Raw genomic sequence first — 15,518 nt, forward strand, 5'->3', positions numbered from 1 at the left:
GCAGCTGATCGAACAGATCATCGATCCTTGGCAAAGGATATCTGTTCTTTATGGTAACTTTATTTAGCTCTCGGTAGTCGATGCACAACCGCATCGATCCGTCCTTCTTCTTTACAAATAGGACTGGTGCTCCCCAGGGAGATGAACTAGGTCTGATAAAACCTTTCGCCAGCAGTTCATCCAACTGGGTCCTCAGTTCTTTCATTTCCGTCGGAGCTAATCTGTAGGGTGCTCTTGCTATCGGAGCTGCTCCGGGAATGATGTCTATTCTGAACTCCACTTGTCTATCTGGTGGCAAACCAGGTAGTTCTTCGGGAAAAACTTCGGGGTATTCAGAAATGACAGGAAGATCCTCTATCTTCGGCTTAGGTTCTTCAATTATAACCTGAGCCATGTAAATTACACAGCCTCTGTTCAAACACCTAGAAGCTTTCAGCATAGATACGTCTTCGGGCAATCCGTACTGCGTATCTCCTCGAATGGTAAGCGATTCACCACTCGGAGTCTTTAAAACTATCTGCCTCTTGCCGCAAATGATTTGGGCCTGGTTATGGGATAACCAGTCCATGCCTAGCACAATGTCAAAACCCGCTAATTTGAAGAGAAGTAGAGATAAAGGAAAAGAATGGTTCTTAATGGACATTTCACATCCCTCTAGAATAGTAGAGACGGTTTCTATCGTGCCGTCTGCTAACTCTACTTCGTATTTCTCGTCGAGGGTTTTGATAGGCATATTTAGTAGTTGGCAAAATTTCTAGTCTACAAAGGATTTATCAGCGCCAGAATCGAATAGTACTCTTGCAAATATATTATTTACGAGGAAAGTACCTGTAAGCACATTGTCGTTCTGGACCGCTTCCTTTGCATCCATGCGAAAAACTCTCGCATTTGACTTCTTTGTTTCTTCCGCCTTCTTGGCATACTTAGGGCAGTTACTCTTGATGTGCCCTTTTTCATTACAACCATAGCAGGTTGCATCCTTGATTTTCTTGCACTCCACGGTCTTATGATCCTTGGACTTGCATAGTCCACAGGAAGGAGTCTTTGATTGCGACTGTGAGTTTGATGCAAATCTGCATTTCCCAGAGTGGGGTTTCTTGCAGATCTTGCAGTTGGGCCTTTCACCAGCTTGCCCATCTTTCTTCGCCTCCGACCCTCTTTTGCCTTCACCGTTTCCACGGTGCTTCTTCCCTGATCTTCGTGAGGTATCATCCTCACGTTTTCTCTTCTCAGCCTCTTTGTTCCTTAGTGTCCTCAGACGGACAGCGTCTAAGGTAAGAGACAAGGAAAGGTCAGTAACTGACCTGAAGGTCGTCGGCCGAGAGGCCTTTACACTCGCCTTTATTGCGGGCTCCAAGCCCCCAATGAAACGGGCGATTCTTCGAGGTTCTGGGGTCACAAGGTACGGGACCAGACGAGACATTGTATTGAAACTCGTCAGATATGCCTGGCAGTCCAGGTTCGTCATCACCAGTGACACAAAGTCAGCCTCGATCTTCTCAACCTCATGCTGAGGACAGTAGTTTTCCTTAATGAGAGCAATAAATTCCTCCCATGTCATCTTGTACAAAGCAGACTTACCAGATGCCTGTACCAACGCCCTCCACCATGCCAAGGCCTCGCCCTTAAATGACTGGGACACATACTTCACCACATCCCTCGCTGCACACCCGCTGATGTCCACAATAGTGTCCATCTCATCTAGCCAGGTGATACAATCAACAGCACCTTTCTCCCCTGTAAATTCCCGGGGCTTACACGATACAAAGTATTTGTAGGTGCAACCCTTAGCATTTGATGCATCAGTATATTCTCTATCGCGATGGACGCTGTTCTCAGTGGACGAGTGTTTGTCGTCATCTTTCTTGGGTTGAGAGGGTGGTTTGGAGTGTGTCTTTGGTTTAGAGGGTGGTTTTGACACGGTTCTGCCTTGGGACTCAGTATATTGACGATCAAGAGCTGCCTGAACAGCATTGTCAATCAGAGCCTTCAGTTGTGCGCCTGTCAGATGCACTGGCGCATTGTCGTATTCGTCATCATTAGTATGGCTATTCTCTCCATTGGGATCCGCCATTGTAACTTGAATCTGTTACAGAAGATAACAAAATTTTATTCAGGAGATTATTATATAATTGTCTTTTATGACAATTTGTCAACCATGGTACAGAGACCATATTTGGTTAACTTATTACTTCATTACATATTAGGATTTGAATATATCCTATTTCAGCTATATAAATAGTATTGGCGGCATAAAGCCTAATCACGAGGATGTTTTATAATTTTAGCCGAGATTTCAGAGAATCAAAGGCATAGAGATTTGAACCGTAGTTCTTTTATCTCTTTCTGACAGGGAGTCATAGACCACCACTGCCTTTTGTCGTTATAAGACAATTATTACGGCCCATAGGCACTACACCTCTAATGGATGTTTTAGTATGGTTGGCCCGTAGGCACAACATCTCTAATGGATGTTTTAATATGGTTGGCCCGTAGGCACTACATCACTAATGGATGTTTTAATAATACCGGCCCGTAGGCACTACATCACTAATGGATGTTTTAATATTGTTGGCCCGTAGGCACTACATCACTAATGGATGTTTTTAATAATACTGGCCCGTAGGCACTACATCACTTTTAACCCTTCTCCTACGAATTCGATCGTAACTTTCTCGTTTCATAACGAAACTTTGCGAAATTTATATATTATATTTTGGTGAGGGTATAATACCGTTACAAAGCCTTGGGAACGTTAAAGGGTCACTCAGAGGCATAATAGAACATAATTTGCTGATATTATGACATATTTAAGGCATATTATCTCAGGGAACTTGCATATGACTCTTATGGTTACCCGTAACGCTCTTTTAGCATTCGGTTCGGTTTATGTAACTAGTTTGCATAAATTGACCGAAACGGGTCAAACATTATCTTTTTGTCTCAAAATCCAGAATGTATTTAGCATACCCAAATTATACAAGCATTTAAACTTGTCGGGTCTAAATCACACTCTTTCCGGTCTTCGCTTAATCGTGCGCTTGAACCGTATCGTCCTTAAAACTAACCGGTCTAAGCTTAGGCTTAAATAAAGACCCGTTAGAAATCTAATAGGTTATTATAAACCTTTGTTCCAGAATAGGAGACCCAGTAAAAGCTACCTTCACTTGCTAGTTGTGATTCATACTTACCAAGGTAAATACTTTTAACTTATTTTCCCTATACGGGCTTGGGGTACGGTATATAAAATACCGCTTGGTCCGGCATTGAATTCTTTAATCGAATAGAGATTAAATTTATTGAGATGCCTTGTTTTGAATGTGTTTTATTGCTTAAAGCCTTTGGGGGGTTAATGACCATGTCCCGGATATCCTTGGCATCATCTTACGAGATGGCCACGACCTGAGCACGGGGTGTAGGCGTACACCCGTCAGTGTATAACTCTATATGGTGGTGTGTCTATTAATCTTTAACCCGGTCTACGGATCGGGCTACTGAACGCATAAGTAATATGTAAATCCCTTACAAGATTATATTGCATAATTATCCCAAGTTATAAAAATATTTTATGCCATGTGCATCTAAATCAATTTTTAATCATTTTCAAAATGAGTCAGTTAAATTGTATTTACCAGTGTAAACTGACGTATTTTCCCAAAAGGTTAAGTGCAGGTACCTTACGTAATAGGCTGGCTGTCTTCTAGAGCGTCCACAATAAGTCTCGCAAGCTTGGATGACAATAAATCTGTTGAACAATATCTTATTTTATTTTTGATCCGCCTGTGGATCCGTTTCAACTATTAGTGATATTCGATATTACACTTCATTAAAGTTGAAATGAATCTATCTTTGCTTCCGCTGTGCATTTATATATTGTGTTATTTGTCTATGATGATGCCAACTACGTCACTATACTCCCCACCGGGCCCACCGGTGACACGTGGAAATTAGAGGTGTGACAGGTTGGTATCAGAGCCAACTCTGAGTGAATTAAACACTAGCCTTTTGTGTTTAATCTCAGTTACACAATTGCACATTCCTCGATTCTCGAGTCTAGACAAAGAACTTAGGAAAAATTCAAAATTTGTTTTATTTTCTAACTTTGTCTTATATATATTTTGTTGTGTCACTTGTTTGATTTTTGACAGGTTCACAAAATGCCGCCACGTATGAGAGGAAGAGGAAGGGGACAAGGAGCATATGTAGCCCCAAACGACCATGAAGCCGGACCTTCGCACAGGCGAACACCTTCAGGCTCCCATAACACAGATGCTCAAAATCTGTGGAGATCTTTTGCTGAACCCGCAAGGCACTCACTGAGTACCTCACCTTCTATCCCACACTCCTTTGGGCCTCAATCAGAAAATGAGCCCCACAACTCTCACCAGTCCTATATACCTCTCCAAGGACATCAATCACCCTTTGACCACCCATCACCTGTTTTCCAAGGCCTGTTCAACCCTGCTGACTACCTTGACGTGCCTATGGGTTTTAACCCACTTGGACCAGAAGACCATTTCCCTGGCAACAATGCGATGGAGGTCGATGAAGATACCGATCCCTCAATGCCACCATCTGGAACTCCGAACCACCCTATCGAGATTTCTGATGGGTCACCTTTTGTGGGATCACCATACAATGGTCCCGACAGCTATGAGGAGAGATTTAGGCAGCATGACTGGGTATTTACCCCTAGTTACCATAACTCTCCCCTGCACCAGCCACAGCACAGCTCTCCCTTGCACCTCCAGCAGCAGCAGCAAAATCCTTCTGAGGATTACCGGCGTGACGTGGTCACTCCACCGCCGCCACCACCTCCGGTTTTGCCTCCTCCGCCTCCGAGGCGAAGAGGAAGGAACGCACGGATGTCCACACGAGGGGGAATACGCATCGGCACCCCTCCACATTCAGGTAGCAGCCGATACTCGCCACTTCACGAAGAACCAGAGATGGGAGAATCTTCACACCCCGTCTTAGAGGTAACATCTGCGCCAATCGCGCCACCACCACAGGATTTTGGGAACCCAATCCCCGCTTATACTAGCGCGGCCGCATATAACCCCTTCGAGCCGACTTTTCCCCCAGGTTATAACTATAAAGAGGATCCCTACTGGGTAGCTGCGAACTACAACTCTCTCAATCTGGAAGGTACTTTTGGAGGTCCCTGGGCTACGGGACAATCGACCTATGGATACCCATCATATGGATATCAGCAGTCGCAGCCTCCTCAACCACCGCAATATCCGCTACCACCACCGGCACCGATGATGTCGCCGCCACAAGTTCAAGAAATCCTTCAAGGGATAAATGATGTGCGACGAGAGATGCGGCATGAGTTGCGGGAAGAGCGTCGGCATAATCGTGGGATGTTTAAGAAGATGGTGGATTTAATCAAGGGAAAAGGCAAGAAGGACTACTAAATCCTTTGTTTGCTAATTATTTAATCATGTCCCTGCGAGGACATTTATTTCTGTACTCTACCCCTGCGTGGGCATATTTTTCCTTTCTGTTCTACCCATGCGTGGGTTTGTTTGTTTCTGTTTGACCCCTGCGTGGGTTTGTTTGTTAGTTTAGCCCCTGCGTGGGTATGTTATTTGTGTAAAAGTCCCGTTTAGGGCAAACTCGTGCTAGTTAACTTTATTTGAAATGGTTAATTTAAGTTTTCATTTTTAAATTATATGCATGAATATAATATATACGAATAAATGGAAAATAGCAATTATTATTTTAATTTACCATTTTAATAATAAGAATCTTAAAAAGGTAAAACCTAGCTTGAATGTCATATTAAAGACCTGGCCAAAATGGTAAAACCTGTTTAAAAAGATTCAATCTCTGTTAACATCTGTAAACATGTTAGCATTCTTGGCTAGTGTGATCCGTAAAATCACACATGTCACCCTTTTTATAAATTATCCAATTTATATTCTATATATATATATATATATATATATATATATATATATATCTGATTGTGACATAATACCTACGGGTTATAACTAATGTCATATAAAACAAAAAGGCGGTTGTGGTTTATAGACCCCCTGCCAAGAAAAGGATTGATTGTTTTAATTATTCAAATTTTAATCCTATAGAATCTAGATTCAAATTTAGAAATTTGTCCAAGTGACTAGGCCTATTGTGCCAACATATATTTCATTCTACGGTAAAGTAACTAATAAAAAGTCCCGAATGAAACTAATTAACTAATATGGCTCTTATTTACCATGGTTAATAAATCGTCAAGAACGATAATACTATTTAGGCTTCTAAATAGACCTTGTCCTTACTTTTATGTAGCACCTAAAGCCACATGGCTAAGTCTGAAGAAGTAAACAGTCACTCAGAGGAAGGCCCAGGTAACACTAGAATACATATAACTGGTGCGGAGCTACAAGCTTTAGTAGAAAATGCTGTTGCCAAAGCCATTGAAAGGCAATATAGTGAACCAAGTAGGACCCGAAGTAGGACCCGGTCCGCGCCACATTCCAAGGCCAAGGGTCATTCGGAGGCTCATACCAAACCACTCTCTAAGAAGGATGCATCTAAGAAAGATGAGCTCAAGAAGGATGATGAGCGACATTCATCCAACCAAAACAGTATCCCGTCAAAGAAGGTCGAGCATAAGTCAGAACCACGTGATAAGTCATGCACATACAAGTACTTCGTCTCATGTAAGCCCCGGGACTTTACTGGGGAGAAGGGAGCGGTTGACTGCATGACCTGGTTGGACGAAATGGATACAGTGGTAGATATCAGCGGGTGTGCTGATCGGGATGTAGTGAAGTACGTATCCCAATCGTTCAAAGGGGACGCACTAGCGTGGTGGAAATCTCTCTTACAAACTGCCGGAAAGGCCACACTTTACAGTATGTCATGGGATCAGTTCGTAGCCCTTATTAAAGAGAATTTTTGCCCACAACATGAAGTAGAAAGGATCGAGTCAGACTTCGTATCTTTGGTGATGAAAAATCTAGACTGCCAGGCATACCTCACCACTTTCAATACCCTATCTAGGTTGGTTCCATACTTGGTAACCCCAGAGCCGAGAAGGATTGCCCGTTTCATTGGGGGTTTGGCCCCTGAGATTAAAGCAAGTGTTAAGGCATCGAGGCCTACAACTTTCAGATCAGTAGCTGATCTATCCCTCTCTCTCACCCAGGACGTGGTCAGATTGAGAGCTCTTAGGAACTCGGAAGAGAATAAGAGGAAGCGTGAGGACGATACCTCACGGAGATCGGAGAAGAGACACCGAGGGAATAACGACCACAGGAAAGGGTCGGGATTTAAGAGAGATGGGCAACAATCAGGGGATAAGCCCAAATGCAAAACCTGCAAGAAAAATCATTTTGGGAAATGTCGCTTAGAGTCGAAATCGCAGTCCCACGCGAGACCCTGTGGAATCTGCAAATCTACTGATCATACGACTTTGAAGTGTAAGGGTCTGAAGGATGCAACATGTTACGGTTGCAACGAGAAAGGGCACATAAAGTCTAATTGCCCCAAGAACGCTAAGAAAGCCGATGATGGAAAGAAGACCAATGCAAGAGTCTTCAAGATGGACGCTAAGGAAGCTGTTCAAGATGACAACGTGATCACAGGTACTTTTCTTGTAAACGATGTTTTTGCTAGAGTCTTATTTGATTCTGGAGCAGATAAGTCTTTTGTAGATAATAAGTTCTGTGAGTTGTTAAAACTACCTGTAAAAGCCTTAAGTGTGAAGTATGAGGTGGAATTAGCTGATGGAACCATAGAAACCGCCTCAACTGTTTTAGATGGATGTGTTATATCCATTAGGAATCACTCTTTTCCATTATCCTTACTTCCCTTTAAGCTAGCCGGTTTTGACGTAGTGATATGTATGGATTGGTTGTCACATAACCAAGCCCAGATTGTGTGCAACAGGAAGCAAGTGATAGTTAAAACTCCGTCTGGTGAGTCACTCACTATTCACGGAGATACCCAGCATGGATTGCCCGAGCAAGTGTCCATGCTCAAGGCATCCAGATGTCTGCAGAAGGGTTGTGTCATTTACATGGCACAAGTTACTGTTGATGAGCCAAAGCCAAAGATTGAAGATATCCCTGTCATTTCGGAATACCCTGAAGTGTTTCCGGAAGAACTACCTGGTTTACCACCAGATAGGCAAGTGGAGTTTCGAATTGACATCATTCCAGGTGCGGCGCCAGTAGCAAGAGCACCATATAGGTTGGCATCAACGGAGATGAAGGAATTAAGGACGCAGTTAGATGATCTGTTAGCTAAGGGTTTTATCAGACCTAGCTCGTCTCCTTGGGGAGCGCCGATTTTGTTTGTCAAAAAGAAGGATGGATCGATGCGTCTGTGCATCGATTACCGCGAGCTTAATAAAGTCACCATTAAGAATAGGTATCCTTTGCCTAGGATCGACGACCTGTTCGATCAATTACAAGGGGCAAGCTACTTTTCAAAGATCGACTTGAGGTCAGGCCATCATCAGTTGAAGGTCAAGGATGAAGATGTTCACAAGACAGCATTTAGAACTCGTTATGGATATTACGAGTTCCTAGTGATGCCTTTTGGGCTCACTAACGCACCAGCCGCATTCATGGATCTCATGAATCGCGTCTGCAAGCCTTATTTGGATAAATTCGTCATCGTCTTTATTGACGACATCCTTATCTACTCAAAGAACCAGGCTGACCACGAGAAACACCTTCGTTGTATTCTCAAACTTCTACATCATGAGAAGCTCTATGCCAAATTTTCAAAGTGCGAATTTTGGCTTCGAGAAGTCCAATTCCTTGGGCATGTGGTAAGTGAGCGAGGTATCCAAGTAGATCCCGCTAAGGTAGAAGCAGTTATGAATTGGCAAGAGCCGAAGACACCTACCGAGATTCGCAGTTTTCTAGGATTAGCAGGATACTATAGGCGATTCATCGAAAACTTTTCAAGGATTGCTGCGCCTCTAACTTCATTGACACGTAAGAAAATTAAGTTTGATTGGGGCCCTAAGCAGCAGGAATCCTTTGACGTTCTGAAGAAGAAGTTGAGCAATGCACCAGTGTTAACATTGCCCGATGGTATGGAAGAATTCGTGGTGTATTGCGATGCGTCACACACTGGCATGGGCTGTGTACTCATGCAGAGAGGCAAGGTCATTGCCTACGCTTCACGACAACTAAAGGTGCACGAGAAAAACTACACCACCCACGATTTGGAACTGGGTGCCGTTGTATTTGCATTGAAACTTTGGAGACACTACTTGTATGGGACAAAGTGTGTGATCTATTCGGATCACAAGAGCCTTCAACATTTGTTCAATCAGAAGGAATTGAACATGCGGCAAAGACGATGGATGGAAACTTTAAATGACTACGACTGTGAGATAAGATACCATCCAGACAAGGCAAATGTAGTTGCTGACGCCTTAAGCAGAAAAGAAAGAGTGAAGTCGATAAGAATCAATGCCAAGCGCATAGAAATAAGGAATAGTTTGAACGAAAGGGTGTTAGCTGCACAGAAGGAAGCTGTGTTGGAAGCTAACTATCCTGAAGAAAAGCTAGGAGTAACTGAGGAGCAGTTATCCTATGACAAGGATGGAATGCTAAGACTGAATGGGCGAATATGGGTTCCTGTCTATGGAGGACTTCGAGATGTTATCCTCCAGGAAGCCCACAGCTCCAAATATTCCGTTCATCCTGGTGCTGATAAGATGTACCAGGATCTAAAGGCAAACTACTGGTGGATTGGTTTGAAGAAGTCTGTAGCTGAGTATGTAGCTAAATGTCTGACTTGTGCGCAAGTCAAAGCTGAGCATCAGAAGCCGTCAGGTTTGCTTCAACAACCTGAAATTCCCACATGGAAGTGGGAGATGGTGACGATGGATTTCATCACCAAATTACCCAAGACAAGGAAGGGAAACGATACTATATGGGTCATAGTAGACAGGCTGACAAAGTCAGCTCATTTTCTACCCATCAAGGAGACTTATAGCTCCGATATGTTAGCTCAATTATATGTTGATAAGATTGTAGCGCTGCATGGTATACCTGTGTCTATTATCTCTGATAGAGATACTAGATATACGTCACATTTTTGGAAGAGTTTCCAACAATCTTTGGGCACTCGTTTAAATTTTAGTACGGCTTATCATCCACAGACTGATGGTCAAAGCGAGCGTACTATTCAAACTTTGGAAGACATGCTACGTGCATGTGCGATCGACTTGGGTGGTAGTTGGGATAAGAACCTACCACTGATCGAATTCTCCTACAACAATAGCTACCACACCAGCATAAAAGTTGCGCCTTTTGAGGCCTTATACGGTAGAAAGTGTAGATCGCCTATTTGTTGGGCGGAAGTTGGAGATGTCCAACTAACAGGACCAGAGATTATTTTTGAGACGACGGACAAGATTGTCCAAATTCGCGATCGTTTGAAAGCTGCCAGGGATAGGCAGAAAAGTTATGCGGATCCAAAGCGTAAGCCTTTTCACTTCGAAGTAGGTGACAAAGTATTGCTTAAGGTATCACCCTGGAAGGTTGTGATGCGATTTGGTAAGAAAGGCAAGTTAAGCCCGAGATACATAGTACCTTTCGAGATTGTCGAACGCGTCGGATCACTTCGAATTTCATGACTTTTCGGGTGAGCGCAAAGAAAACCGAGGACTTTACCATGTTTGTAAATGTCCCAAGGTCCCTAAAAATCAAGTTTGAGGGTCTAAGGGTCAAGATAAATGGCCAAAACCTCGTAACCAAAGATCAGGGACCAAATCGCAAATTTTAAACAAGTTTTGTGGGTCTGCAGCCCCCAGGCGGCCCGCCTGGGCACCTTTAAGCGGGCCGCGACCCACGCCCAGCTCCAGAATTCGCGAACAGCAGCCAGTTGGGTCCGTTTTGCGAGTTGTTTCCAGCTGTTATCACCTCCCAAGCCCACCAATCGACTTTCATGCATGCAAGGACACTTGTGACCTTCTCCCAACTCCTGTAACACCTTAAAATCAGATCAAAACCTGCATAGAAGGCACAAAGAGTAGTAACCAAGAACACATACATCTTCAAATTCACAAGAACGATTCTGGAGCTTTCTGGTCGACAAGGCTGCTTCATAGTGATCTCTAAGCTTCATTAGGACTCTTGTATGTATTCATACCCTTCTCTAATTCGTTCTAGCTTAGATTATTAGCCGAAAGTCAATCCGTCGTATCTCTAGTTTGACTTTTTGATTAAACGAAAATGGCTCAGTCATTTCTCAAATTGAAAGTACTTACAAGTTGGTATTTATGTGGGAAACAAACCCTCAAAAGGGTATTTTCTGATTCCCACTCTAAGCATGATTATTGTCGAGTCAAAGTTGTTCTTAAAAAGTCAACAGAACGTGTTTTTGCAAAATCTAGCATAAATAGTAATGTAGGTTACATGCAATCAGTTTGATCATCAAAATAACTTTGTAATGAATGTAAGAACATGTTTTATCATGATCAACTCGACAATTTTTAGTATAAACCCGGATTGGAACCGAAAGTCTTACAAAATGACTTTTTCTTTGACTCTCGATTCGGATCCATGCATGCATGTTTGAGATCTGCCTTAGAGCTTATTTTGGACCATTTTTATATATGTGCAACTCTCTGAGATTTTAAGACTTGGTTCAACACTTGTCCGATTCATATGCATGTTACCGGTTTATGCTTAAATATGACTATTTTGCCCTTTTTGCTATAAAACGTGATTTTTGGAAAAGTGAAAGAGTAGAAACCTTTATTACTGATTTATAAACTTGCACCAAAAATTTGATATCAGTTGGAGGTCCAGATTTAGAGTTATGCCCGATATCGTAAATCTAAAGCTTTATGTTAAATAAACGGCGTAATTAGCGTATAACCTATTTAAGCCCACTTTTTGATATCAAACTTTTTACCCACTGATGTTATATAATATTTTGGGATTTTTGAAGATTTTTATTTAATTTTTGGCTGATCGTATCATAGGTCTCTAAGTTTAATTCGGTAGATACCGAATTTACCCTTTTAAGCCATAAAATGAGTTTTACAAATATTTTTGACCCCAAACCTTTTTCTACTGATTTTATTTGTTAAATAAATCATTTTGAGCATTCTGGAAATATAAAAATATCAGCTTTCTTTTGAAAACCCGGAAACGGCTCTAAATCGCCTTTTTAAGCGTTTTAACGCCTAGTATGCACTATAACCCTATTGAACATATAAAGTTGATACCTACTGATGTCTTTAGCATATTTTTAAAAAATAACAGTAAGTATAAGTTTTTGAACTCAGGTTTCCAGTTTTGACACTTTTAGCCCTTGTGAAATTACCAAAATACCCCTAAGGTGCATAGTTCGATTTTAAATGATAAGTTACATATATGGGTCATACCCTACTGTTATAGCATGTCAAATTAAGTGTATTTACTGTATAAATAAGACCTGTAACTCAGATTACAAATTTAACTCTTTTATAATCTTTTAAATGACCAAAATGCCCTTATAAGGCATAAATTGAGTTTAAATTCATTCGGGGCATAATAGAACATATAGTTGCTGATATTATGACATATTTAAGGCATATTATCTCAGGGAACTTGCATATGACTCTTATGGTTACCCGTAACGCTCTTTTAGCATTCGGTTCGGTTTATGTAACTAGTTTGCATAAATTGACCGAAACGGGTCAAACATTATCTTTTTGTCTCAAAATCCAGAATGTATTTAGCATACCCAAATTATACAAGCATTTAAACTTGTCGGGTCTAAATCACACTCTTTCCGGTCTTCGCTTAATCGTGCGCTTGAACCGTATCGTCCTTAAAACTAACCGGTCTAAGCTTAGGCTTAAATAAAGACCCGTTAGAAATCTAATAGGTTATTATAAACTTTTGTTCCAGAATAGGAGACCCAGTAAAAGCTACCTTCACTTGCTAGTTGTGATTCATACTTACCAAGGTAAATACTTTTAAATTATTTTCCCTATACGGGCTTGGGGTACGGTATATAAAATACCGCTTGGCCCGGCATTGAATTCTTTAATCGAATAGAGGTTAAATTTATTGAGATGCCTTGTTTTGAATGTGTTTTATTGCTTAAAGCCTTTGGGGGGTTAATGACCATGTCCCGGATATCCTTGGCATCATCTTACGAGATGGCCACGACCTGAGCACGGGGTGTAGGCGTACACCCGTCAGTGTATAACTCTATATGGTGGTGTGTCTATTAATCTTTAACCCGGTCTACGGATCGGGCTACTGAACGCATAAGTAATATGTAAATCCCTTACAAGATTATATTGCATAATTATCCCAAGTTATAAAAATATTTTATGCCATGTGCATCTAAATCAATTTTCAATCATTTTCAAAATGAGTCAGTTAAATTGTATTTACCAGTGTAAACTGACGTATTTTCCCAAAAGGTTAAGTGCAGGTACCTTACGTAATAGGCTGGCTGTCTTCTAGAGCGTCCACAATAAGTCTCGCAAGCTTGGATGACAATAAATCTGTTGAACAATATCTTATTTTATTTTTGATCCGCCTGTGGATCCGTTTCAACTATTAGTGATATTCGATATTACACTTCATTAAAGTTGAAATGAATCTATCTTTGCTTCCGCTGTGCATTTATATATTGTGTTGTTTGTCTATGATGATGCCAACTACGTCACTATACTCCCCACCGGGCCCACCGGTGACACGTGGAAATTAGGGATGTGACAGGTTGGTATCAGAGCCAACTCTGAATTAAACACTAGCCTTTTGTGTTTAATCTCAGTTACACAATTGCACATTCCTCGATTCTCGAGTCTAGACAAAGAACTTAGGAAAACTTCAAAATTTGTTTTATTTTCTAACTTTGTCTTATATATATTTTGTTGTGTCACTTGTTTGATTTTTGACAGGTTCACAAAATGCCACCACGTATGAGAGGAAGAGGAAGGGGACAAGGAGCATATGTAGCCCCAAACGACCATGAAGCCGGACCTTCGCACAGGCGAACACCTTCAGGCTCCCTTAACACAGATGCTCAAAATCTGTGGAGATCTTTTGCTGAACCCGCAAGGCACTCACTGAGTACCTCACCTTCTATCCCACACTCCTTTGGGCCTCAATCAGAAAATGAGCCCCACAACTCTCACCAGTCCTATATACCTCTCCAAGGACATCAATCACCCTTTGACCACCCATCACCTGTTTTCCAAGGCCTGTTCAACCCTGCTGACTACCTTGACGTGCCTATGGGTTTTAACCCACTTGGACCAGAAGACCATTTCCCTGGCAACAATGCGATGGAGGTCGATGAAGATACCGATCCCTCAATGCCACCATCTGGAACTCCGAACCACCCTATCGAGATTTCTGATGGGTCACCTTTTGTGGGATCACCATACAATGGTCCCGACAGCTATGAGGAGAGATTCAGGCAGCATGACTGGGTATTTACCCCTAGTTACCATAACTCTCCCCTGCACCAGCCACAGCACAGCTCTCCCTTGCACCTCCAGCAGCAGCAGCAAAATCCTTCTGAGTATTACCGGCGTGACGTGGTCACTCCACCGCCGCCACCACCTCCGGTTTTGCCTCCTCCGCCTCCGAGGCGAAGAGGAAGGAACGCACGGATGTCCACACGAGGGGGAATACACATCGGCACCCCTCCACATTCAGGTAGCAGCCGATACTCGCCACTTCACGAAGAACCAGAGATGGGAGAATCTTCACACCCCGTCTTAGAGGTAACATCTGCGCCAATCGCGCCACCACCACCACAGGATTTTGGGAACCCAATCCCCGCTTATACTAGCGCGGCCGCATATAACCCCTTCGAGCCGACTTTTCCCCCAGGTTATAACTATACAGAGGATCCCTACTGGGTAGCTGCGAACTACAACTCTCTCAATCTGGAAAGTACTTTTGGAGGTCCCTGGGCTACGGGACAATCGACCTATGGATACCCATCATATGGATATCAGCTGTCGCAGCCTCCTCAACCACCGCAATATCCGCTACCACCACCGGCACCGATGATGTCGCCGCCACAAGTTCAAGAAATCCTTCAAGGGATAAATGATGTGCGACGAGAGATGCGGCATGAGTTGCGGGAAGAGCGTCGGCATAATCGTGGGATGTTTAAGAAGATGGTGGATTTAATCAAGGGAAAAGGCAAGAAGGACTACTAAATCCTTTGTTTGCTAATTATTTAATCATGTCCCTGCGAGGACATTTATTTTAGTACTCTGCCCCTGCGTGGGCATATTTTTCCTTTCTGTTCTACCCATGCGTGGGTTTGTTTGTTTCTGTTTGACCCCTGCGTGGGTTTGTTTGTTAGTTTAGCCCCTACGTGGGTATGTTATTTGTGTAAAAGTCCCGTTTAGGGCAAACTCGTGCTAGTTAACTTTATTTGAAATGGTTAATTTAAGTTTTCATTTTTAAATTATATGCATGAATATAATATATACGAATAAATGGAAAATAGCAATTATTATTTTAATTTACCATTTTAATAATAAGAATCTTAAAAAGGTAAAACCT

The 15,518-nt window shown here is 42.3% G+C and overlaps 1 protein-coding gene across 1 annotated transcript; it reads left to right on the forward strand.

The window, feature by feature from the left end:
- Nucleotides 1-14,227: 14,227 nt before the first annotated feature.
- Nucleotides 14,228-15,166, forward strand: LOC110901456 (extensin-like). The gene has a single exon (XM_022148287.1). It carries the CDS (start codon nucleotides 14,228-14,230, stop codon nucleotides 15,164-15,166), a length of 939 nt encoding a protein of 312 aa, XP_022003979.1.
- Nucleotides 15,167-15,518: the final 352 nt, after the last annotated feature.

This window comes from Helianthus annuus, chromosome 3, assembly GCF_002127325.2.
Source record: "Helianthus annuus cultivar XRQ/B chromosome 3, HanXRQr2.0-SUNRISE, whole genome shotgun sequence".
NCBI classification, from domain to species: Eukaryota; Viridiplantae; Streptophyta; class Magnoliopsida; order Asterales; family Asteraceae; genus Helianthus; species Helianthus annuus.